This window comes from Propithecus coquereli, unplaced genomic scaffold (assembly GCF_000956105.1).
Source record: "Propithecus coquereli isolate 6110/MARCELLA unplaced genomic scaffold, Pcoq_1.0 Scaffold111, whole genome shotgun sequence".
NCBI classification, from domain to species: domain Eukaryota; kingdom Metazoa; phylum Chordata; class Mammalia; order Primates; family Indriidae; genus Propithecus; species Propithecus coquereli.
Window position 1 is genome coordinate 3884172 of NW_012135081.1, and position 24809 is coordinate 3908980.

General features: G+C 48.9%; 2 protein-coding genes across 2 annotated transcripts in view; one reads left to right on the forward strand and one right to left on the reverse strand.

The window, feature by feature from the left end:
* The window catches only part of SPRYD3 (SPRY domain containing 3), a 14301-nt gene extending 6620 nt beyond the window's left edge, over positions 1-7681 (reverse strand). Inside the window, exons 1-6 of the mRNA XM_012652147.1 lie at positions 7578-7681; positions 5973-6119; positions 4849-4924; positions 4231-4355; positions 3777-3912; positions 2483-2668 (exon numbers count right to left, since the gene is read on the reverse strand). Coding sequence (XP_012507601.1) covers positions 2483-2668; positions 3777-3912; positions 4231-4355; positions 4849-4924; positions 5973-6119; positions 7578-7600 — 693 coding nt within the window. The 5' untranslated portion in view covers positions 7601-7681. The remainder of the gene's footprint in view (positions 1-2482; positions 2669-3776; positions 3913-4230; positions 4356-4848; positions 4925-5972; positions 6120-7577) is intronic.
* Positions 7682-20332: 12651 nt separating this feature from the next.
* Positions 20333-23997, forward strand: IGFBP6 (insulin-like growth factor binding protein 6). The gene is made up of 4 exons (XM_012651319.1): positions 20333-20765; positions 22695-22834; positions 23005-23124; positions 23685-23997. Exons 1-4 carry the CDS (start codon positions 20435-20437, stop codon positions 23805-23807), a joined length of 714 nt encoding a protein of 237 aa, XP_012506773.1. The 5' UTR covers positions 20333-20434; the 3' UTR covers positions 23808-23997.
* The last annotated feature ends 812 nt before the right edge of the window (positions 23998-24809 follow it).

Here is a 24809-nt window from a genome sequence, read left to right on the forward strand (position 1 = left end):
GGCCTCTTTAGGAGGGGAAACTGAGGCCACAGGAGGCAGGGGAGGAATTCTACTCAAGGAAAGAGTGGAATTCTGTCTATATATAGACACTCAGGTCAAACAAACACGACTAAATATTAACAACTGTCGAATCTAGGGAATGGGTATATGGGCGTTCACTGTGCTATTTTTCTAAACTTTTCTAAATGTTTAAAACTTTTCATAATGAGATATTGGAGGAAAAAAGAAAAGAGCCAGGAATTGAATTTGTTCTTCTTTACGGGAAGAACCAGTGAGAAGGGAAAAGAGATTATTGAGACCCTAAACTGAGAAAGGTTAGGAGTAAAGGAATTCCAAGGAAGCCAAGTAAACTCAGCTAGAAGGGCCTTGGCTAAAGGAACTAAGCAAAAGAAGCCCAGGCAAAGGGGGCATTTAAATCTAGAAACTCCCATTCTCTGATGAGGAAGGGGTGGGAGGAGAGGAGATGACTGGCCATGGAAGAGCAGGCTTGGGTAGAAGGTAACAGCATACACTGGACAGCAGAAAAGGCAGTGGAGAGGAGTCAAAGAATGAATATCTGGGCCTAGTTTTGCTAATTCACTGTTTGACATTTCAACAATATTAAACACTTCACTCTTCCCTGGGACTTTTTTTCATCAACAGCAAAACAAGAGGATACTTGGAAATGTGTGGGCATATTTGGGGCTGTCACAACGACAGGGGAGGGGGCTACTGGCATCTTGTATCTGGGGGCCAAGGATGCTAAATGTCCTTCACATCAAAGAATTGTCCCAACTAAAATGCCAACTGTCTCCCCACTGAGAAACCTTGGACTAGGTAACAACAAAGCCTCTCTAAAACCTCTATGGTTCTAAAGGGCACTCTACTAAGAACCGCACCCAGGACAGGAGAAACGGGCTTCAACAACAGCAGGGGTCTGGGGTTCCAGGGAAGGGCTCCCCAACAGAGGGGGACATATAAAACAGAAAGGGCAAAGAGGAGAAACAGCTGTGTTAGACATCTTTAGAAAGAGAAGGCACAGGCACAGCCCAAATGACCTCTCCATGGTTCCTCCAGGCTGACACAACTGTGATCGCTGGGTCAGAAATACCAAGTGGATGGTAAGAAGGGACAGCAGGGAGGAGGCCAGGAGACAAGTGGGGATGGGATGCCCAAAGGGCTGGAAGAAACTGCTTGAAAGACGGACAGTTGGCAAGACTAGAAGAAGGCACATGTCCCACCAGAGGCTCATGCCCAAGTCTGCCCCGGAGGAGCAAGTGCTCAGGGAGCAGTGTTCCTACCCTGCCAGCTGTCCGCAGGGTCTGAGGGTATGAGAGAAGAGCCAAACTTGACAGCTTATGTCTAAGACAGAAAAAACTTCTTAAATGAGCAGCCTGAGGTTATTGGGGAGAGGGTGGGGAGGAAGGAAGGCTATTTATAAATGTCTACAGGATTCTGCAACAATTAGAAAAGATTGCCTGGGAGGAGCTGGGGGCAGAGTGGGGACAGGTCCAGGCAGGGAGAGGTTGCCAGGAAAAAACTCTTGAGGAGAGGTCAGGGATGAGAGCTGGAACATCGCCCTGGCTCAGTCCCAAGTTCAACTCTGTAGATATTGTCAAAATGGTGGCAGAAGGCGAAAAGAAAGGAAAAAGATGAGAGTCAAGAAGTGGGCCTATGAGCCTCCTGGCTCATGGCTGCTGCAGCCCTTGGACCCCAGTGCCAGAAGGGGTGCAGAGCATTAGAAGCAGCAGGAGGGCACACTTTCTGCCACTTTCCCTGGGGTCCACTTACCTTGAACTCCACAAGGGGGAAGCCTGGTTCATAATCCACTCCCACCCCCCACTGCTTCTGTTTTGCTATCAAAGGCTGAGTTGAAAACAGCTTGGGTTGGGGTGAGAAGGCCAGAGGGTGGAGAAAAAGGCCAGGCTGGAGGAAAAGGGGTAGCAGAGGGACAATTCAAAGTGGGAGGCCTGAGCAGCACACTAGAGGTCAGGGCCAGACCCAGACCAGGGATACTCACTCCCAACACTGCATGAGGCATGCCAGGTAGGCAGCAAGAATTTCCCTCTCTCAAGGTCCATCAACATCCCAAGAAAGCTTAAAATCCAGGGAGGGACTAAAGCAGGTATGAGGAGATGGATGAAGCCTTTGGAGACGCAAGGATTCTCACTGACTCTTCATCTGCTTCCATTCTCATCCTCTATCAAATGTAAGGGGAAGGCAGCAGAGACTAACATTGACACTCAAAAAAGATCAGCAGAGGACCTTCCCCTGCATGCGTGGGACTTGCGACCACACCTGCCCCATAGCACTGTGAATGGAAAGCCCGGCCAGCTGAGCTGGGATCAAGCCAAAAGGGGGTCCAGGCTATCCTGCCAAAACCCCACGAAAGACACTATCGTCTCTCCCCATTCTAAGCCATTCAAACATGCTCATGTGTCCACAGGTGTCCTGCCCAGCCCTCTCCACCCTAGCCCCTCCCACCCCACTGCCCTGTACTTACAGTCCCACAGACTCTGACATCATGCAGCCGGCCCCATTCGTCCTCATAACTGTCCACCATCATGACACTGTCGTCCTCGCGGCCCAGCTCAGCATTGAGGTGCAGGCGCACCTCCTCACCCAGGGAGTGCATGCCCACTGCTGGGAACAGTCCATCTGGGGACATGGGCATGATGGTAGAGCCCACCTGCAGTGGAGGGAGGGAGGGAGGGAGGGAGCTGCCACCTAGCTCACTTTTCCATAGCTCATCTAATTCTCACAAGGGCACTTTTAAGATGATGCAACAAATGATTATCACACACTGGCAAATAAAGAAAACCCAGAGAGGTGCAGAAAAGTTTAAAAATGTGCTAAGTACCCCAGGCCAAGCAAGGTATCCACAGAGCTAGAAGACAAACACAAGCCTCTTGACTCACTGCCAAATACTTTTAGTATGTGTGAGCATGTATTGGAGCAGGAACGCGCAGAGGCGCGGATGCTACGGGAGCAGGCGCTCTCAGCCAAGGCCTGGGAAAGCAATTTTCCCAGGGTGGGAGATGGAGTTGGACAGAGAAGAGAGCTGGGTGTCTCTCTCTTCTATTTGCTCTGGCCCCATCTCTTCACCACTACTCGTCTCTCTTTGAAGAGGAAAGGGAAGGAGAAGTGTAAAAAGGAAAATAAAACACAAAAAGGACATATCCTCAAAAGTATTCAAGTCAAAAACCCAAAGAGGAGCTCCAGTTTATACAGCCAGGCCATCATCTTCCCCTCTTTTTTTTCTTAATTTCAAAATATTAAGGAGGTGCAAGTGCGTTTGTTACATGGATACCTTGCATAATGCGTAAGTTGGAGCTTTTAGTGTGCCCATCACCCAGACAGTGTTCACTGTACCTGACAGGTAGCTTTTTATCCCTCCCCTCCTCCCCCCTCTCCCCTTCTTGATTTCCTATGACCTTTACATCTCTTTGTTCCCCTCTGTTGTCTGCTCAAAACCTTCCTCTAGGAAGGTTCACCCAATTCTGTTCCCCAATTCCCCAATCACCCAATTCTGTTCCCCACAATTTCTGCTGAGCCTCTGCTGCATGAACTTGCCCCTCTACGCCTGTTATCTGGGTAATGTCCCAGCTTCCCCTGGCCAGGGAAAGTGTCTTCTCCCACACATGGAGGCTTCAGGAGAATCTGAGATAAAATGAAGGACGTGGGAACTAAGCACACATGTTTCTGGCAGCCCCAGCCAGCAAACTCTTCCTGATCACTTCTACAAATCCTTGGGCAGCTTCAAGCCACCTAAATCCCACCTAGGATTTCTCACTCACCCGCTTCCCATTTTTGGTGAAGAAGATCTGGGCAGTCTGCACATCAAAGGACACAGGCTCAATGCCACAGCCAATCCGGTCCCCAGAGTTGCACTTTGACCCAAACTGGCGGCCCTTGGCTCGGCCATTATACAGCCTGTGGACAGAGTAGCACAGACACAGAACCCAAACCTGGCCTCCCAACTTCTCCCCAGCACTGACAGCTGAGGCCTCAACCTACCGCTCCTAGTCACTCTGTGATGGCTTCACCTATGTCCTAGCATGAGGACTACCTCCCCTCTAAGTCTGTAAACCTGCAAGGGTGGCTGCCAGGCCACCTCCCTGTCCTGACCACAACCATTTATGAAACACCCGAAGATAGAAAGGAATGGGAAAAGCCACCCTGAGGAAGTCCTTCATATCTAAGGTTCCCAAATCCATAGGAAATGGGTCAGTTCCTCAGGAGGCAACTCACTTGCCATCATCAGCGTGGTAGGCTACAGAGTCGGGTAACCAGCCAGGCTGGTGATCCAAGCTGTAGTATTGAGGGACCAGCCCCACAGCAATGGTGCCCCGGACTCCACTGTCCACAATAGACACCTGGGGGAAGAGAGGGGGGCACAGTTAGCAAGGATGGGAAACAGGATGAATTGCTGGGGGTAGAAGGAAGGGGAGCTAGAGATCAAAGGGGGTTGAGGCTCAAAAAGACAACAGACATGGGAATCAGAGAAGAGACGATGCTCACAGGGAGAACTGGGGAGGGTGGGGGCCTGCTTCACCATAAATACTTAGAAAATTATTTCCTAGCTTTGGAAAAAAATAGGCAATGGAGAAGATGCTGGGTTTGGGTTAGTGGGTGGGAAAGGACGTGGGTCAAAGTCTACTTAGGTAAGGGGCAGGAGATCAGAAGGGACAGGGCACGTATTTCTCAGATTAGGGCCATGTTATTCTGCACCCTTTTCCCAGTCGACAGGACAATGCTGATGGACAATTAAACGGACCAGGTCATGAATCTAGTAAAGGAGCTCCTTGGAGCTTAATGATCTCACCCCTGATCTCATCCCTTGCTCTGCCCACCCACTGCCTTGATCACCTCAAAATAATTGCTGTCCTTGGTCAGAGGTCGAGAAGCCACGTAGCAGCCAACTTCACCAGAGTTTCCATGGTAACTGAAGGACGAATGAGAGGGGAGCTCCATTAGCAACCCAGCGCAGGAGTTGGTGGGAGTGCCTCAGCATCCCTAACCCCAACCCTGCAAGGGCCAGCAGAGAGGAGAATCTGTCAGGCCACACTGCAGGACATCTGCACAGACACCATACAAGATACTTAAGGTCACCTCACCCCACCCCTCCTGCTGCCTCCAGCTAGGGTCCTATAGCCATACCACAGACCAAGGCAAGCCTGGTTTCTTCATTTCCAGAGGGAAAAGAATGTAGAGCCCCCTTAGCTGCTAGGAAGGGTCTCACAACCCTGTCTAACCTCAGTCCCTCATACTGCAGCTCTGGCTGTTTTTCTCTGGCTGTCCTCAGTGGAGCTGGAGAACGGCTAGTCTCTGCCCTCTGTACCAAAGCCCTTCATAGACTGGAAGACAGTTATTCAATCCCCACTGCTCAGCTTTCTTGCCTCCAGGCTAAATTACACTACTGACTTCCCCCTTCAGTGACAACTCTGGGAGAGAATAGGCTCAGAAGGAGTCAGGGAAGGGGTTGAAGCCAGAAAAGAGAGAAAACAAACACAAACAAACCAAAGGGCTAGAAAGAGACAGGAAGTGGTGGACAGGATGCACCTCAGAACTGTCCTTCCCAAAACAGGAAATCCGCTGTCTTTGAAATGGCCACTCTTTACCAAACCCAATCCCTGAGACGTAGGCAGGAGTCTCAGACACCCCCCAGACACACCGGAGTCTTGTCAACAAAGCACTCGGGGAACTCCTGAGACCCCCGCAGCCTCCCGTATCTGACATGATTGCTTCCAGTACCTAACCAGGAGAGACCCCTGCTGGATCCTTTCCTTGTTGAACCAGGACAGAGCCACCCAATGACAGAGGGGAGTGCAGGGTGAAGCAGCACACACTACTCCACTCAGAAAGGTCTCTGGGGTCAAGAGCATTCCCTATCCCAGAGCAACACAGATAGTCCCCTTTCTCCAAAAAAGTCCCCTTTCATCTCTAAGATGTGGAACAGGAAGGAAAATGTGGAAGCATTCCCCTGAACTCACCTCAAAGTGTCTCCATCTACAAGGATGTGTTTGAACCTCTCCTGATATCGGAAAGCTCGGACCTCCCGAATCTCCCGAATCCGCCGGCGCCAATTCAGAAACCGGTAGTGCAGGTTGAGGTCATCCATCTTGTTCATGAGAACAAACCTGCCAAGGGGATAAGGGGTTGAGGAGGAAGCAGGGCCCTGAGCAAAGCACCTCATCCTGCTCAACCCAGAATGCAAAGGGTGCTGGACTTAAGGCCAGTTGCCCAGACTGACCTCAACAATCCCCACCCTCATTCTCTCATTCAACAAACATTTATTGAGCTCCACAGTTATAACTGTGACCAAGATGGATGGATTCCTGTCCTCATAGGGTTTCCATTCTAGTGTGTGGGGGGGTGGACATGGCAGACAATAAACAGACATGACAATTTTAGACAGTGAAGAAATAAAACAGGGTGATATGATAAAGAATATGGGAGCGGTGGGCAGAATGGACAGAAATGGTGTCTCTGAGGCATTTGAGTTGAAAAGCAGACAGTCATGTGATAAGTCCATAAAAGAATATTCCAGGCAGAGGGGACAGCAGCAGGTCCTTGGGTTGAAGGGAGCTGGCATGGCAGAGAAACAGAAAGAAGGCCAGGATAGCTGGTGTGTAGGGAATGTGAGGGGAACATAGAAGACGAGAAGAAGGGAGGAACCAGATCAAGATCATACCAGACCATGGTAAGGAGTCTGGATTTTATTCCAAATGTGACGGGAAACCTCTGGAGAGTTCTAAGCAAGGAAATGATATAATCTTAAAGTTCATCAGATCTTAAAAATCATTCAGGCTGCTGGTTGGAGAACTGATCACAATAGGAGCAACAGCAGAAGTGGGCAAACAATTACAAGGCTGCTGCAGCATTTTGGATGAGAGGTGGCATCCCCGAAGATGGTAGCAGTGATGACAGAAAAGAGTGGGATGATCCAGGTATTTAAACCACTAGCAGTGCCACCATATGAATGAATGAATACATTTTTCCTGGGAGCCAAATGTGAGAAAGAGGTGAAGTACTCTTCTCTGCATACTCCCCAAACCCTGGGGCAGGGGTTCTATCAAGACCTGACATTGCCTTGCACACAGTAGGTGCTTAGGAAGCCTTGGCTGGGCTGAATTCAATCCCAATGAGCACGTTAGGACCCTCATGCAGGAGCTACAATCCACTACGTCGCCCAGAAGAGTAGGCACCTCTGGGGCAGCCCAAGGACTCCACTCCTGGGCACTCTGCCAGGGCTTGACCCCAGGAGATGCTGGAGCCCCAGATCTAAAGGCATCTGGTTGCCCAGAACCCCAAAGCCTTGGCACCGACGAGTGGGGGCCGTGCTGGGCCCTGTCTCCGCCCCGGGAACGACCTGATCACTCAGACGAGATCCGGGGGTAATGGGGCCCCGGCCGGTCAGCTTGACTACGCCCAGCGTCCCCGGCCCTACGGAGGGCCGAGGGTGAGCCAACCGAGGAAGCCCAGTGACCAGAGCGCAGGGCCCCGCCCCCTGGCCCTGGAGCCCCCGCCCAGGACCCCCGCCTCAGGCTCCGGGGAGACCCGAGGCCTCCGGGATCCCGCCCCCGATCCCCGCCTACCGGGGCCGCCGCGTCCTCCTCATCCATAGGCCTCTCAGCTCCGCACACAAGCTCTTCGGCCGCCGCCACCACACACATCCGGGTCCCCGCCCTTCCTTCGCTCCCTGAGGTCCGCCTCCCCCGTCGCAGCCAATCGGCAGCGTCCTCTGACGAAAGGCACCTGCACCAGCCAATCGGAGGGCGCAGGCAGGGTGTGTGGCGCGGCCCGGTGCACCGGGCACCTAGCGCTGGGTCGGGTCTAGAAAACCCGGGTGTCCCGAGCGTGAGAGGAGGCGACGTGGCCGCGCGGTCGCCGCGCTGGGTGCCCTGGGCGCCGGGGAGGCGGACAGGGGGCGGCTCCTGCGCGGGGCGGGGCAGGCGAAGGTCGCCACGCTCGCACACACGTTGCGAGTATTTCCTCAGCGCTCATTACATGCCAGACGTGATGCTAAAAGCTTTACGGGGACTATCCTTTTAATCCACTTAACAGCCTTATGAAATGAATATTATTATTTCCAGTGAGGAGCCGGAGGCTGGCCTCCATAGCCCGTGGGCTTAACTGTTACCACATGCTTTATACTCTGCCGAGCTCCATTTCATGTCACCGTTCATTCATTCTGGCGAGGACATTCCATTCCTGGAGGAGAGAACTGCGGATGCAAAAAGCACAGTGGCATGAAACAACATGCTGGGGAGGAACAGAGGGTTTGGTAGACTAAAGGAAAGTTAGACCGGGTCGGAATGTGAAGGGAGGAAGGACAGTAACACTTACTCGGCACCTAAAGGGTGTTGTTTACTGCCGGGGAGTCTGGACTCCTGCATGAGGACCTCCCCATGTCCTCCCATCACCGCATCTCTCTTTTCGAACAAAAAGATTTCCCCTCCTCTGTAGCACTTCATTTGTAACGCTTATTATAGTCTTGCTTTTATTAGTTGAGTCATGTATGTGTGTAGATCTGTCTCTGTTAGACAGTGAGAGACCCCAGGAGCTATCCTCTTCTTATCATAAGTACGTACTCTAAAGTGGTGAGTGAAAAGGAAAGCCATCATCTCGTATCCCATAAATAGTAGCATAATGGAAATGGGTGATGGGAATAGGGGTAGATGGAAAATAGAATTAATGTGACTGAAAGGCCGAGGTCTTGGTGTTCTCATTCACAAACAAGAATTATTGAAGCACGCGTTCTTTTGGGTCTTTTCCAGCCATCCTCCCCCCGTCCATTACTTGGTTTTGAATAGCTACCCTCTCCAACTCATCTCCAGATTTTTTGGGTTCCTTCATTGCTTCCTTTCCACTCCTCTTCCTGAGTTATGAAAAGACCTCAAGACTCAGCTCAGCTCCTCCTAAAGGCAGCCAGAGAACGACTGGCCTGGGAGGCTGCCGCAGTTATGTCCATCGCAGACCAGGGCTCCTTCCAAAAACTAGCTAGCTGGCTAGGGTCTGAGGTGGAGAGAAATGGCAAAAGAAGGTGTTTCCAAAGTGATAATGATGGTCGGTGAACCCATTCAGAATTTCCTCATCTTCAAGTTCCGGGTATGGGGCTGGCCCTTTGGGTGACCCTCTTTCCATTGGCATTCTCAGGACCTAGTTGGTAATTTGTGCTTGGCATTTACATGTATTTGACCAAACAGCTTTATTGAGGGGCAATTGACATACAAAACACCATATATATTTAAGGTGTACAATTTGATAAGTTATGTATACACACATGAATATATCACCACAATCAAGATAGTGACCATATCATCACCCTTAAAATTTCCTCATGCTCCTTTATAATCCCTCCCTCTCATCCTCCCATCACCAAGAGACCACTAATCTGCTTTTTTGTCACTAGCTTCATTTTCATTTTCTAGAATTGTATTTAAGTGGAATCATATGGTAAATGTTCTTTTGTTGGGGGGAGGGGTCTGGCTTCTTTTATTCAGTGTGATTATCTTAAAATTCACCCATGTTTTTGCTTGTATCAATAGTTTATTTCTTTTTATTGCTGAATAGTATGACATTGTTTGGATATATCACAATTTGTTTGTTTATTCACCTGTTGATGGATGTTTGGTTGTTTCCAGTTTTAGGCTATTACAAATAAAGCTACTATGAATATTCACGTGCAAGTCTTTGTATGGACATATATTTCATTGTCTCTGGGTAAATATCTACGACTTAATGTCTGGATCACATAGTAGATGCAGGGTTAGCTTTTTGAGAAAGAGCCAAACTGTTTCCCAAAGTGGTTGTATCATTTGAATCTATTGATCACTTTTGGAAAAACAGACATTTAACAATGTGTCCTCTGATCCATGAACAAGGTATATCTCTCCATTTATTTGGGTCTTCTTTAATTTATCTCAGCAACATTTTGTGGTTTTCAGTGTGCAGATCTTTTGTCAGATTTATCCATAACTATTTCATATTTTTTACAATTGTGTTATTTTTAAATTTCAATTTCCAGACCAGACACAGTGGCTCACACCAGTAATCCTAGCACGTTGGGAGGCCAAGACAAGAGGATTGCTTGAGGTCAGGGGTTTAGAACCAGCCTGAGCAAGGGCCAGATCCCATTTCTACAAAAAAAAAAATAGAAAAATTAGTTGATTGTGGTGTCACAAGCCTGTAGTCTCAGCTACTCAGGAGGCTGAGGCAGGAGGATCATTTGAGCCCAGGAATTTCAGGCTGCAGTGAGCTATGCTGATGCCACTGCATTCTAGTGCAGGCAACAGAGCAAGACCCTGTCTCCTAAAAAATAATTTAAAAAATGAATAAATAAATAAAAATTTCAATTTCCAATTGTTCATTCTAGTATAATATACAGAAATACAACTGATTTCTGTATATTGACTTTGCATATACTCGATTTTGATGTATGAGATTTAATTGCTATCTTCCTAAACTTGCTTTGTTTGGCATTACATTTTAGGCCTTCAGGCCAAAATTTTAGGGAGGAAAAGAAATATCTACTATAATTGATGTTTTGTTCACAGCTTTCTTCAACAGCTATGCGGGAGATAGGCTCTGGGAGGGCACAGCTGCCTTGCCCAAGGATAGGAAACCAGCCCTCAAACAGCCCGATGTTGCCTTTGGAAAGAGCCCACACTTAGATCTGGAGTAGTCTCATAGTTCAGTTTGAGGAAGAGGAGGGTTAGTCTTTCAATGATTTGCCAGGGATTCTTTATCTAGATTTTATTAACTCTTTTCTAACTTTTCCGCTTTTTCAGTTTGTGACATTAATCATAATACATTTCTTGTGTTTATCCCCTACTCTGCCCCCAACATAAAGGAACCCTTCCTTTTATTTGCCTTAAAACAACCTCTCTCTTGCTCTAGAAACTGTATGTGGCTTGAGTATTTAGAGAATTTAGCAAACAAGTCTATTTAACTTATTCAAATCCTTAATGTTTTTCTACGTCATGAAAATTTGTGTATTTCAGTGAAAAGAACATTGAACTTGGAATCTAGTAGATTCCACCATCTAGTTGGGTGGCCTTTGGCAGGATATTTAACCTTTCTGGATATGTCTTCGTATCTACAAAGTGGTGATGGTAATGGAACATCATGATAATTATGCAAAAAATAAATAAGCATTTAGTGAACTTGAGGTTGAATCTCAATATCTCTGCCTCCTCTTCAGACTGAAGAGCCCTCATCTGTGTGGTTCACTCCCACGGGCTGGTATCCCATCCTGCTGAAACGCTGCCTTTCTCTTGATCTTTTCCAGCCCAGTGAGGCCTTCCAAGGCCAAGTTCCAGCTGTGAACACAACAGTTTCGAACCAGGGTACCATCATTCATTCCATAAATACTAAGTATGTAGTATGAGCCAGAAACTGAGCTAGACACTTCATTCATTCATTACAGAAAAAAATTACTGAGTGTCTGGCATGTACATTACATGAATTATTCCTATCACTCATAACAATTATGTAAAGTAGGTATAGCTACCCACATTTTACAGAGGGGAAATAAAGGACATGATCCCTGTCCTAAGGGCGCTCATAAGGCAGTTAAAAGTGGACAAGACGTAGTATATGAAAAGCTGCTAGAAAAAATACAAGACAAACTACAAGAGATGTTAAAAAGGAACGCATGATAAACAGCCACATGATTGTTAGAGACATGTGTGCCCCTCTCCCTGGAAGCCTTCCCCTCAATCCGTTCCCTCACAAACTCCTATTCCTCCAAGAATCAACCAAAGTATCACCTCCCCTGTGAAGCCTTCTGTGATTCTTCCAGGCAAGCTTAAGTTTCTCTTTTGTGTTCACCTGGTCCTTGATCCCTCTTATCCTTATATAGTGCTATTATCGACTTGCCTGTCTGTTTTCTCAATAGACTGTGAGCTCCTTGGGATCAGGATGAATAGACTTATTCAATTTCATCCAGAGCCTGATAATAAAAAAGAGAGAATTCATGGTTAGAGCAGAAACGAAAGGTTAGGGGTGTGATCATGAGTAAAAATTTAGAGGTGTGAATTCAAAAAGTATATGTGGTCAAAAGAGGGTGGTTCTTAAAAGGTAATCATAGGGGCTGAAGAACTAGTGGCCTTAAAACCAAAGATTTGGACTTGGAATTATTAACTAGAGTTAATAATTATTCATTATTAACCTACTAACTGGTGTCAATAAGGAGTCATTGAAGGTTTCTGAGAAAATAGAGGAGTTATTTGCTCTATTTTCGTTTTAGAAAGAATAGCCTGGGTACAGAGTAGGTGGTGTCTGAAAACCAGGCAGTGCATAGGAAACTATCACCACAGTCCAGGTGAAAGATGATGAGAACCCGAACCATCAGGATGGCCTTAGAAATAAAAAAAACTTTAAGGCCAGATGGGGAATCATTAGGAGGACTGACCAACAGGGAAATGTAATTTCATGAGAGAAGAGAACAGAATGGAGGATGACTGGGAGATTGGTAAAGTGATGAGGCCACTGACAAAAACAGGAAATCTGAGGAATGGCTTGTTGGGGAAGGTGATGACTATGGTATTAGATGTGTTGAGTCTGAAATAATAGCAGGCAGAAACTTCCACTAGGACCCTAGGAAATGTCTTCTGGTTTATTTCCCATATTCTTCCTTCTGATGCCTACTATTATGATAACCATGGCAATGCATTTAAGGCCCCAGAATTTACCTATAGATCCCCTGTGGAATGGCTCTTCTCCCAGTGCAAGTGATCATGTTTAAAAGCCTTTGCGAGTGACAACCCACAGCCCATGAAGAGGCATTTGGAGATGGATTTGCCCTGCAGAAACTTCTAAGAAAAGGCTTCTAGCAACACTCCAAAAGATGGCTAGGAGGCCAGTGAAGTGAAGAAGATGACAATGAGGCAGAAGAGAGGGTCATAGAGGCCTTAAGTTCTGGGTTCAAATCCCTGTCCCACCACTTATCTCAAAGCCTCAGTGCTCTCCTAAGGGAAGAATAATGGAAACAATAATAGCACTCTCCTTATAAACTTCTAGCAAAGATTAAAGGTAGTGTTTAGCAGAGTTCTTGGCATATAGAAAGCATTTGATAATGTAAGCTATTGTTATTATTATCATCATTATCAGTAGTTTATGTGGTCATCCCCTATTAGACTGTGATCCTGAAAGCAATGGGTATGTCTTATTTATGTTTAAATCCTCAGCTCAGGATACAGGACATACAGTTTTTGTTTATCTAGAAACTGAGGTTAACCATTATTAAGATTTTTAAACATAAGCTATTTATTTTAGAATAATTTTAGATTTACAGCAAAGTTGCAAAGATACTATGGAGAGTTCCCAAATACCCCTCACCCAGTTTCTCCAACTGATAATCTTTTTTTTTTTTTTTTTTTTTGAGACAGAGTCTCACTCTGTTGCCCGGGCTAGAATGCCATCGCGTCAACCTAGCTCACAGCAACCTCAAACTCCTGGGCTCAAGCAATCCTCCTGCCTCAGCCTCCCGGGTAGCTGGGACTACAGACACGTGCCACCATGCCCGGCTAATTTTTGTTCTATATATTTTTAGTTGTCCAATGAATTTCTTTCTGTTTTTAGTAGAGACAGGGTCTCGCTCTTGCTCAGGCTGGTCTCGAACTCCTGAGCTCAAGCGATCCACCCGCCTCGGCCTCCCAGAGTGCTAGGATCACAGGCGTGAGCCACCGTGCCTGGTCCAGTGTTGGTTTCTTAATTTGACGAATGTACTATTGACATATAAAAGATTATCAGTTGGGCCGGGCACACAGAGACTAGCCCAGGCAACAGAGACTCCTTCTTCAAAAAAGAAAGAAGAAAAAAAAGAAAAGAAACCAACACTGGTGCATTATGATGAACTAAGCTCCAGACTTCATTTGGATTTGATTTTTCCATCGATGTCTTCTTTCTATTCTAGAATCCAACCCAGGGCACTGCACTGCTTTAGTTGTCATCTCTCCCCAGTCTCCCCTGGTCTGAAACAGTTTCACAATCTTTCTTTTTTTTTTTTGAGACAGAGTTTCACTCTGTTGCCTGGGCTAGAGTACCATGGCGTCAGCCTCGCTCACAGCAACCTCAAACTCCTGGGCTCAAGCGATCCTTCTGCCTCAGCCTCCCGAGTAACTGGGACTACAGGCATGCACCACCATGCCCGGCTAATTTTTTCTATATATTTTTAGTTGTCCAACTAATTTCTTTCTATTTTTAGTAGAGACAGGTCTCTCTCTTGATCAGGCTGGTCTCAAACTCCTGACCTTGAGCGATCCTCCCACCTCGGCCTCCCAGAGTGCTAGGATTACAGGCGTGAGCCACCACACCCGGCCCACAGTCTTTTTTTATTTTTGATAACCTTCACAGTCTTGAGGATTACTGGCCAGGTATCCTATAAAACAGAGGTCCCTAACCTATGGTGAGTTATATAATTATTTCATTATGTATTACAATGTATAATAATAGAAATAAGGTACACAATAACTGTAATGTGCTTGAATCATCCTGAAACCATCCCCCTCCATCCTGAAACCATCCCCTCCACCATCCATGGAAAAAATTGTCTTCCATGAAAAGGGTCCCTGGTGGCAAAAAGATGGGGGACCACCGCAGTGTAAAGTATTCTCCAATCTGGATTTGCCTGATGCTTTCCTCATGATTAGATTGGGGTTATGGATTTCTTTGAAAGAAATCCATAGAGATGAAGTACTTCTCACCCCATCATATCGGGGGTACCTGATACTAAATATTAGCATGACATCACTGGTGAGCTTAACTTTGATCACTTGGTTAAGTAGTAGTATTTGCCAATTTTCTCCACTGCAAAGTTACTATTTTTTCCTTTTTGTACTATATTCCTTAGAGTCAAGCAAATCTAGCAAGTCATTTAGTCTAGCCCATTCTCAAGGGGGGAAGGGATGTTAAGTTCCACCTTCTGGAGGGTGAAGTATCTACATAAATTATTTGGAAATCTTCTGGAAGTGTTGTCTCTTCTCAATTTGTTTATTTATTCAATTATTTATTTATATCAGTGTTATGGGTTGAGTTGTGTCCTCTAAAGGAAGATATATTGAAGTTCTAAACCCCTGTAGCTCAGAATGTGACCTTATTTGGAAACAGGGTCTTTGCAGATTCAACCAAGTTAAGATAAGTTCATTAGGTAAACCTTAATCCAGTATGACTTATGTCCTTATAAAAAGGAGAAATTTGGACAGAAACTCACAGAGGGAGTACCATGTGAAGACAGCCACGCGATGTCAGAGGCAGAGATTGAACCAAAGCAACTGCAAGCCAAGGAATTCCAGGGATTACCAGCCATCACCAGAAGCTGGGAAGGGGCAAGGAAGGAGTCTATCCTGAGTCTCAGAGGGACCAAGGCCCTGCCGACACCTAGATTTTGGACTTCTGGCCTTCAGAACTGTGACAATAAATTTCTGTTGTTTTAAGGCACACAATTCATGGTGCTTTGTTATGGCAGCCCTAGCAAACCAATACAATCAATATGCACTCACATATATTTATTTTATACCTTCAGTTATAATCCAATACTAAGTAATTTATTTTGTTGCTCGAATTGTTTCAGCCTTGGCCATTGGGAGCTCTTTTTGGTTGGTTCCTTTGTTCCTTTGATATGCCCCCATCCTTTTGTTTTTTGAGCAGTTCCTTACTTTCTAGTACTACAAGATGCTCTAGATCATCTTGTATTTTCCCTGCCCCAGCCCCAGAACTGGCTATTTCTCCAAGGAATGGAGAAACATTCACCCTTTTATTAGAGAATGGTACTTAGAAACCAAGATCTGGGTGTTAGGTATGCTCACTGCTATTGGAGTGTCATTACTTTTAGGCTCTCTCAGCGAACAGGGTTAGGTAATATACATATGTATACACACACTCTATAATTGTTTCTCTAGCTATCTATCTGTATATGTATTAAACTAAATATGAGTTCACACTGATGTCTCTGGCTCTAACCCGGAGCTCATTCCAGCCTTCCATAACTTCTCTCTCTGACAATGAGAAACCTGGCTCCCAACATCCATGAATTATTTGCTCAACCCAATATAGATGTAAAGCAGTTTCAAAATTTTTAAGCCATACCCTAATGAGAAACAAATTTACCTACAAGAGTATGATGTTGATGTAGAGTATATCATTCTTTTTATCTTTACCTTTTGACATTTTCCAGTCAAAACAGTGTCCTCCAAAGTTACTTAAGTCAGCTCCTTTTTTTCTCATCCCCTTCAATGTCATAAATATGTAATACGATTAAACTAATTTGTCAGTCTACATTCTATCCCAGAATACCCTGGCATCAGCTGATTTTTTAAGGTGTTTATTAAATATATGTTAGGTGGGCAAAAACTAGTGCTAAGCTCCCCAGGAACACAATTCCTCCCTATTTGTGTCCATATCTTCCAGTTACGTCTACATAAATAGGTGCTCTATGAATCCATTGAATGACTGAATATACTTCTATTCACTTAATTGCAAATAAAGCAAGTCCCAGATCCCCAGCTGCTGCTTTTTGTTCACTAATGATTCCCAACTCCCAACCATCTGGCTGACTCTGGCCCAGTCTAGAAAAGTCATCTGTTCCCTTCCCAACACTCATTTCTCTGATATCACCGGGCGCCTAGGTAGAACGCACATGCCTGGCATGCACACGCTGTCCTGTTCCCCTGCCTCTTTACCTCTGTGTCTGTTATACAAAAATATGTTTTCCTCTCTTCAGCCCTACCTATCTCTTCTCCCAAACGCTATTATAAAGCCTTTGACAATTTCCGGTCAAAATACCATTTTCCAAAGTTCCCAGGGCTTCCCTGTGAAGCCCTTTTTGGTTTATCCTAGGGGCAGGTTTCCCTCTCCTAGTGAACCCTAGCCACACTCTGGGCCTCTCAGGCTCTTTGTCAAGGAGAGGCAAAGAAAAAAGAGAGAGGGAGCTGAAGGGGAGAGAGGGCCGAGACCCCCTGGCTAGGCTAGCTCAGAAGTCCAGGAGAGACATAGCCCTCAGAAGAGTTGAGGTGCTCCCTTCACCTCTCACCTCTCCCCCAGGACTGCCTTTGCTCCCACCAAAAACATCAACATTTCCTCGTGTCAATTCTAAACTTACATGGGCTGGAAGCTAGGGGGCCCAGAAATAAAGAAGGTGTAGGGCCCCTGTTCTCAAAGCACTCACAATCTAACTGGAAAAATAAAGCACAAGAAAAGAAACAAAAATCGGCCGGATGCAGTGGTTCACGCCTATAGTCCTAGCCCTCTGGGAGGCCCAGGTGGGAGGATCGCTTGAGATCAGGAGTTTGAGACCAGGCTGAGCAAGAGTGAGACCCCATCTCTGCTAAAAATAGAAAAAATTAGCGGGGCTTGGTGGTGCATGCCTGTAGTCTCAGCTCTTTGGGAGGCTGAGGCAGAAGGATCACTTGAGCTCAGGAGTTTGAGGTTGCTGTGAGCTAGGCTGACGCCACGACATTCACTCTAGCCCAGGCTACAAAGTGAGACTCTGTTTTGAATAAATAAATAAATAAATAAAAGAAGCAAAAACACAAAATAGCAACTCAACAATGTGGATGAAATCAGAGGAAGGAAAGGCCTCAACTGGCCAGGCAGATGGGGAAGAGGTTGCAGAATTTAGCTTGTGGTGAGAGGAGTGAGGGAAGGGTTTAGTCCCTGGGAGCTGAAAGCCTGGAGTCCAGGGGAAGAAATTACCTCTGAGTACCAGTTATGCCTCATCTTCACTTCCCCTTAGCCCAGTTCAGTACCCAAGATGGGAAACCACAGCAGGGTTCTGGGGAAGGCAGTTCAACCAGCTGGCGGAATCAGAGTGTGTTCACAGAGCCATTGGCCACAGGGCCGGTGAGTGCCAGATGGCGCACAGGGCCTGTGGAGGCAGGAGGACATGCAATACCCTCCATGGCCTTGAGGAGGAGAGAGTCACAGGGATCAGGACCGTGTTTCAGCAGCAGCAGTTTGGAGGCTGTGTGTGGGACAGATGGCAGAAAACAGGCTGGAGACCAGCTGAGGTTCCCACAACAGTCCCCATCAGGCCCAGGCCAGACTTAGGCCATGTCATCATGGTCACTGATCTTCCTCTCTGGGTCTTTCTGTCTATGGACAGAAGTGACACCACTTCTCAGACTTAAAGCTGAATAGGGTCCAGGCAGGGTCCTTTCTTTATCCTTTGTTCTCAAAATGAAGTCAGCACTAGGGGGTACCCTGGATCTGGAAGGCTGGGTGTGAGAGATGCCAAGCATAGGGATCAGTAGAACAGAGGGTAACACAGAAGAGGAGGAGGAAGTCCCAGCAAAGTTTATTTATAGAAAAACCTAAGTAACAGCCCAAGCTATTTAGCCTTTTCACAGCCCTGGCAGCAGCTTCTCAGCAAACTTCTCATGCAGAGGCCAGACAGAATCCCAAGGGTTTCTGCCTTGGCCCACGCTCCAGCCTCAGTGCCCACCATGTACTTCAGATCTCTGTTCTGGGTGCTGAGCAGAGGCCATCCCAGAGGGAGGAAAAGCAGTGTTCAAGAGTTTCAGTCTGCAAAAAGGAGACTGTTGAGACCCCCGGCACTGATGGGCATGTGACACTGGACATCCACGCTGGACGGATGGGGGGAATCCAGGAAGGAGTGGCAGATGTTAGAAGATAGCAGAGTATTGGGCTTTTTCTGCAAGGTAACCTACAAAGAAGGAGCACAAGCATCTTTAAGCCACACTGGGATGCTGTGAAGAACACAGCCATCTCTTCCCACATCCCAACTTCCCGCAGGCTTTTCTGTTTTACTCCAAGCTGGAGTCCAGGAGAAAGACCCTAGCCAGAACCATGTGCAGGGCAAAATAAATAGTGATAAGGGTTTTGGGGACAGGAACCAAGCTCCCCACTCAGGGTCAAAGCTTGGGGCCGGGGGTGAAAGAGCGTAGGTAGAGGACGGCTGCCCCACAACTTCCTTCTTCCCAGCCTGTCCTATCTGTATCAGTATCTCAGGGCAACAGGGAAACACCGCTCCTGTAAATGCAGGTCCTGGGGACCCAGGGTAGCCTGTGGGGAGGGGCAGTGCTGAGAGGGAGGTTCATTTTATTTTGTATTTACCCAAAAGTTCAGGAAGCCCTTGCTGACATTCTTGCTTGGGGGCCCAGAAGTTAAACTTAGTCACTGCCCAGAGCCCTTGTTTTAGGAAAGAATGAAATGGCTGGTTGCATAACCCAGAGCTGGGCGGGTGTGGGTTGCAGAAGGAAACAGTCCCTCTTCCTGCCTCTTGCAAGGAGTGCTGGGGAAGCAGGTGGGCAGCAGTTGAGGCAGACCCTTGGAGCTAAGGCAGACAAGTGGACAGACAGAAACACCCAGACCAGTCCCTCTCCGAAGGCCCCTGGGCACAGCACAGCCTCATGAATGTAGAAAACCCAACAGATGGCTGGGGGAGAAGGGGACAGACAGAGGAGGGGAAAGGAGAGGGACAGAGGAGCAGGCTGACCTGAAGGGCAGACGTGTCTGGGGAGGCCTGTTCTCCAGCCACTATACCCAAGAGCATGCGAATATAGGCTCCTCTAACTTTTGTCCCCCCTCCATAGTTTCAACTGCCTAATTCCCCCCTTTTCCTGCCTCCCAGGTGTTGGGCCAGTTCTCACCCTGTGCATTCAGCCCCTCTCCAGTGCTTCCAGACTCAACAGGTCCCATCACAATGTTAGGGTTTCCCACAGTTCATTCAGGGTGTATTCCTTCCCATCCTCTCCCCGTTTCAGCCCCTGCTCCCCCAACCCCTTCTGTCGTCTTACCCCAGTCTGGCACCCCTCACACCCCTTTTCCCCATGGCCACATCTCAGGGATACTTTCTCTTGCCCCATTCCCAATTTGGCCCCTCCCCTCCTCGGGGTTGGTCTTCTTCTCCCGCCAGCAGTAGGTTCTCCCACGACCCCATCGTCCTTCATCTCCACCTTTTCTCTGTCTCTACACATTCATCCACATCCCTCTTGGGAACCCCCATCTCTTCTCAGTTCCCTTTTAGCCCCCCATCTTCCCACTCCCCACCCCACAGGAGCCCCTGCCTGCCCTTCATCTTCCTACACACACACACACACACACACACACACACACACACACACAAGTGCATATCGCTCCCATCCTCCCCTTCCTCCACCCCTCCCCACCCTCCATTCCCTCCAGCCAGCTGTACAGCTCCCAGATTCCGGGCTAGATTCCCAGGAACAAAGCAAGAAAAATCAGAGCAATTTGGGAAGTAAACAGAAACTGGGAAGGGAGGGGAGAAAGAAGAGTGGGGAGGACCCAGGTGGGGGGGGCTCTCCAGTCCCACCCAGTTTAGGGAATGCCCCTGCCTTCTCCACCCCCCCTTCACCTGGCTCTTAAAGGGCCGGGCCCCAGACGGGCGGCTACTTAAGGCAGAGGGGCGGCGGCGGGCAGCAGCTGCGCTACAACTGCTCGGGAGGAGCGGACGGGGCAAAAAATCCTGACCATGACCCCCCACGGGCTGCTGCCGCCACTGCTGCTGCTAACTCTGCTGCTCGCTGCCAGCCCAGGAGGCGCTTTGGCGCGGTGCCCAGGCTGCGGGAAGGGGGTGCAGGCGGGCTGTCCAGGGGGCTGCGTGGAGGAGGAGGATGGGGGGCCGCCAGCGGAAGGCTGTGCAGAAGCTGAGGGCTGTGTCAGGAGAGAGGGGCAGCAGTGCGGGGTCTACACCCCTAACTGCGCCCCAGGACTGCAGTGCCAGCCACCCAAGGACGACAAGGCGCCGTTGCGGGCGCTGCTGCTGGGCCGAGGCAGCTGCAGCCGGGCCCGCGCGCCCGCGGGTGAGTCCGCGTCCCGCCCCTGGCCCGCCCACGTGGGACCCGCATCTCCCCGGGTAGGGCGGCCCTGCGAGCCGCGGGGTCCTGACCTTGACGCTTCCTACTCCCCGACCTAGGGGGCACCTTGGCGGGTAGGGAAGGGGCAAGCGCAGGAAGCATCTAGGAGGGTGGGGTGTGGCTAGGGGACCTGGGGAGAAAGCTCAAGGTGTCCGAGCTCTCCGTGTTCTTTTTTGATCCCTCTATTTATTTTCCCTAGAGGGAGCAGGCGAGGGAGGGGGAATGGATGGTTTTTGGGCATCCCATGTGCCCCTGCAGGCCCAGCTCCTTCAACCCTAGATGCTCAAGCTGGAGAAAGGACCCAAAAGTTGTTCCCAGCTTCTGCTTGGAGAAGGAGGGAAGGGAACCCCAGACTTCCAAATTCTACACAGGCTGAGAAATGTCTCCTTCTATCCTCTTAATACCAGTGTGCGAAGCACCTGAACAGAAGGTGTCTAGGATCGAAGATGCCCCAAATCCAGAGTTGTACTAGACTTGACTAGGGACAGAGGGCAGGCACTGTGCCGGCCCAAGGGGAGGGAGAAAGAGGTGGGAAAAGTGGGAATCTGCCAAATCAGGGTTATGATTTAAACCTGCTCAGAACCCTTCACCCACCTACCCCACCCTACTCCAGGGAGGAGAATGCAAGCTGAGTCACTGGGTGGGTGGGACAGAAATGAATCAGCACCCAAAAGATGGGGGGGCAGCAGGGAGATGAGGAGGGCAGGAAATGCAAACTACCCCTACCCCAGACGAATCTGAGCTCCTAGTTTCTTCCACCGCAAGGGATGGAAAATTAACTTGGTGTTTCTTTCAGTTCCAAATGCCAGAGCGGGCTTCTAGGGGTCCTTCTAGAAGAGGTGGTCTGGGTGGGAGAAGGCAGTGTGGATCATGGTCATGATTGAGTACTAAATGGAGGGAATGCGGGACGGGGTCTGAGGAGGGTGGGGTACCCTGAGGGAGAAGGATCACACTCAGGATTGCAGAGGAAATGGCTCTCTGTTGCAAGTAGCAGTTACTTGGGACCTTGTCTTTGGGCATGGAGGGAGAGAAAGGACCCATTCAGGGGTTCCAATATCTAATTTTACAGCCAGGGCAAATTCCAAGCAGTACACGCTCCCCTCCCTGCCTTTTCCTAGCCCTGACGTATTTCCTCACCCTTTCCTAGTCCTGAGCTCTCCCCAGGCCCACCAGGAACTTTCTCCAGAGCCAAGAGCAACCTGCCAGTTGGAAGCCTCTCATTTCCTGCACCTTTGCAACCTGCCCTCAGCCCATCCTGGTTAAGAGTTGAATCCATATGCTCCTGGGACCACAGGGTGGACCTGGCCTGAGCCACAGGGGACCAGAGGAAGAGGTCCCCACTGCAGTGCCCCAAAAGTAACCACATCTCAGGCCTGGGAGAGGTGGGCTGAGTCACAGCAGGGTCACAGCAGGGACACGCATTCCGCTTAGGTCCCTGTTGACCCGCTCCTACATCCGTTGTTCTACTGCCCCATCTCCCTGGCTTGGTGCACCCCCTTCTGGCGTCTGGTGGAACAGCCAGGTCTTCTCACTGGAAGCCCAAAGCCTTGCAGTAACTAATAGTACTTTGAATTTGTTCTTGGCTTTTGCTTTCCAAAATGCTTCTCCCTTACAAGCCTTAAAATTGCTCTGGGGACTATTGGAGAATATTGTCAGGAAAAGTCATATAACTATTTGTCAGAGAAAGAAACTAAGGCCAGTATACGGTAACAGTGGCGCCAGGTTCTAACTCCCCGCACTTTTCTCCCCATGCATAAGGCCCCTTCTGTCTCCCACATCAGTGGGTAGTAGTGGGAGGGCCCCTCTCCACGTGGCTCTGGTCATTGGCGTCTGCCTGATTTCTGGCCCCTTCTCCCATTCTTCTGGGGGTTGTAGAGGAGAATCCTAAGGAGAGTAAGCCCCAAGCAGAGACTGCCCGCTCACAGGACGTGACCCGCAGAGACCAACAGAGGAATCCAGGGACCTCTACCACCCCGGCTCGGTCCAGTTCTGGGAGTGTCCAAGACTCTGAGATGGTGCGTTTGGGGCAGGAAGGGTTGGGAGCCCTGGAGACTTCCATCTGAGATTTCTCCCTTGGGCTTGGAGAGGTCTCCGGGAGCCCTGGGAGCCTGGTTGGTGGGGCTGATGGGCTGTGCAGGGGAGCTGGGCTGGAGCCATCCTTAGCTGCCTGCTCTCCCTCCCCCAGGGCCCATGCCGCAGACACCTGGAGTCAGTGCTGCAGCAACTCCAGACCGAGGTCTACCGAGGGGCTCACACCCTCTATGTGCCTAACTGTGACCATCGAGGCTTCTACCGGAAGCGGCAGGTGAGACTGTGTCTTCTCCCCTTGCTCCAGCATGAGGTTCCTATGGGAGCTGGGGGAGAGTTGACAAAGTTGCATAAATAAGACACTGTCCCTGTCTTTAAGGATCTTCCAACTTTAGGACCCACACAGACATAAAGAATAACCAAGCATACATTGTAGTAGACGACTTAAAGGACCTAGGGAATGGGCTAGCTCAGCGGCTGTCAACCTTGGGGCATCAGCATCACCTGGAGGGCTTGTGGGCAGATGGCCTACTGGCCAAGCCCTACCTGCAGTTTCCCATTCAGTAGGTCTGGGGTGGGGCCTGAGAATTTGCATTTCTAACAGGCTCCCTAGTGATGCTGGTGCTGTTGGTTTGGGAACAGCACTTGGAAAACTACTGTTCTGGGCTAGCAGAATGCACACAATTTATTGGTTGAAGAGGGGGAGCCAAGGAAAGGGAACCCAGTGGGCCTCACTGTCCTGAGAGAACTCCCAGATTCTTGGGCATCCTCAGCCCCAGGAGTCCCCACCCTTCTCCTGCTGGAAGCCTCACCCCTGATCCGTGTGCCTCTCCCCAGTGCCGCTCCTCCCAGGGGCAACGCCGAGGTCCCTGCTGGTGTGTGGATCGGATGGGCCAGCCCCTGGCAGGGTCTCCAGATGGCGAAGGAAGTTCCTCCTGCCCCACCGGGAGTAGCGGCTGAAGCTGGAGGATGAGAGGGTCTGCAGGGCCACTAGCAGGAGCATGAGGCCATCATCTTGGGTTATTTGTTGAGCGATGACTAACGCAGGGGCTCTGAGCCTCACAATCTACCTTTGGGCCCTGACCCCTTGCCCCCTCACATCTGGTTGGAGAGATTGTTGGTGTTGGCTTGGGGTGTTAATAAAGCTGTGTTGGGGGTCTCTCTGGCTTATGTCTCTGTGTCTACCTCTCACAGTTCAGGAGCCCCTGGCCCTCTCTCTGCCCCCATTGCAGCCCACCTGTAGCATTCTCCCTTTCCTGGGAACTACCTTCAGTCCTTCCTGCTGCACTTGGAACACGGGAGACAGCCACTGGCAGAGGCTTCGAGCTCTCAAGCCTCACCCAGCTACCCACGGGGAGTTGCAGGGTGGGGGGAATCACTGAGATCATAGGCTCAATCTGTTGTGACCTTGTTCCTAACACTGATCTTTGGACACAAGGGGAGGGGAAAGATTAATAGTTAATCGCCAGCAGGAACCCAGCAAAGAGGAACTCTCAAAGCCCTTACTCTTCTGTTACTTCCTCACTAAAGAGGAAGGAAATTGTAATTTATATGTGAGCTCATCCCACAGCCCTGAACCATGTGATTTTACCTAGACTACCTCTTCTTGTGCTTACAATAACCTTGTGAGTTAGGGATTTTGCCCTATTTTTCAGAGGAGGAAACTGTGTTTTAAAAAGTCACTTGACTGAAATTACGCAGCCAGTAAATAATAGAGGGAGGTTCATTTCTGGTTCTTCCGTGTGTGACAATACCTGGCAATCCTTAGGTGCCACATAAGTTTTTGTTTACTCTCCTGTCTGCCTACATGCTAACCCAAGCAGTGTCAGGAAGAGGTGACTTTCAAGGGTCCTGGCACCCAGCATTTCCTGGAGGGACTGCACCACCATGAATATGAGGGGTGCCAACCCCATGAGAATGTTACCGCACGCATACAATCACACTGCTGCGGTCTAAGGGAGC

What these genes read in the sequence shown, in the direction of transcription:
- IGFBP6 (XM_012651319.1), top strand. Translation starts at nt 20,435, where the DNA reads ATGACCCCCCACGGGCTGCTGCCGCCACTGCTGCTGCTAACTCTGCTG. An exon ending in GTGTCCAAGACTCTGAGATG is followed by an intron (nt 22,835 to 23,004) that starts GTGCGTTTGGGG and finishes TCCCTCCCCCAG; the next exon opens with GGCCCATGCCGCAGACACCT. An exon ending in GCTTCTACCGGAAGCGGCAG is followed by an intron (nt 23,125 to 23,684) that starts GTGAGACTGTGT and finishes GCCTCTCCCCAG; the next exon opens with TGCCGCTCCTCCCAGGGGCA.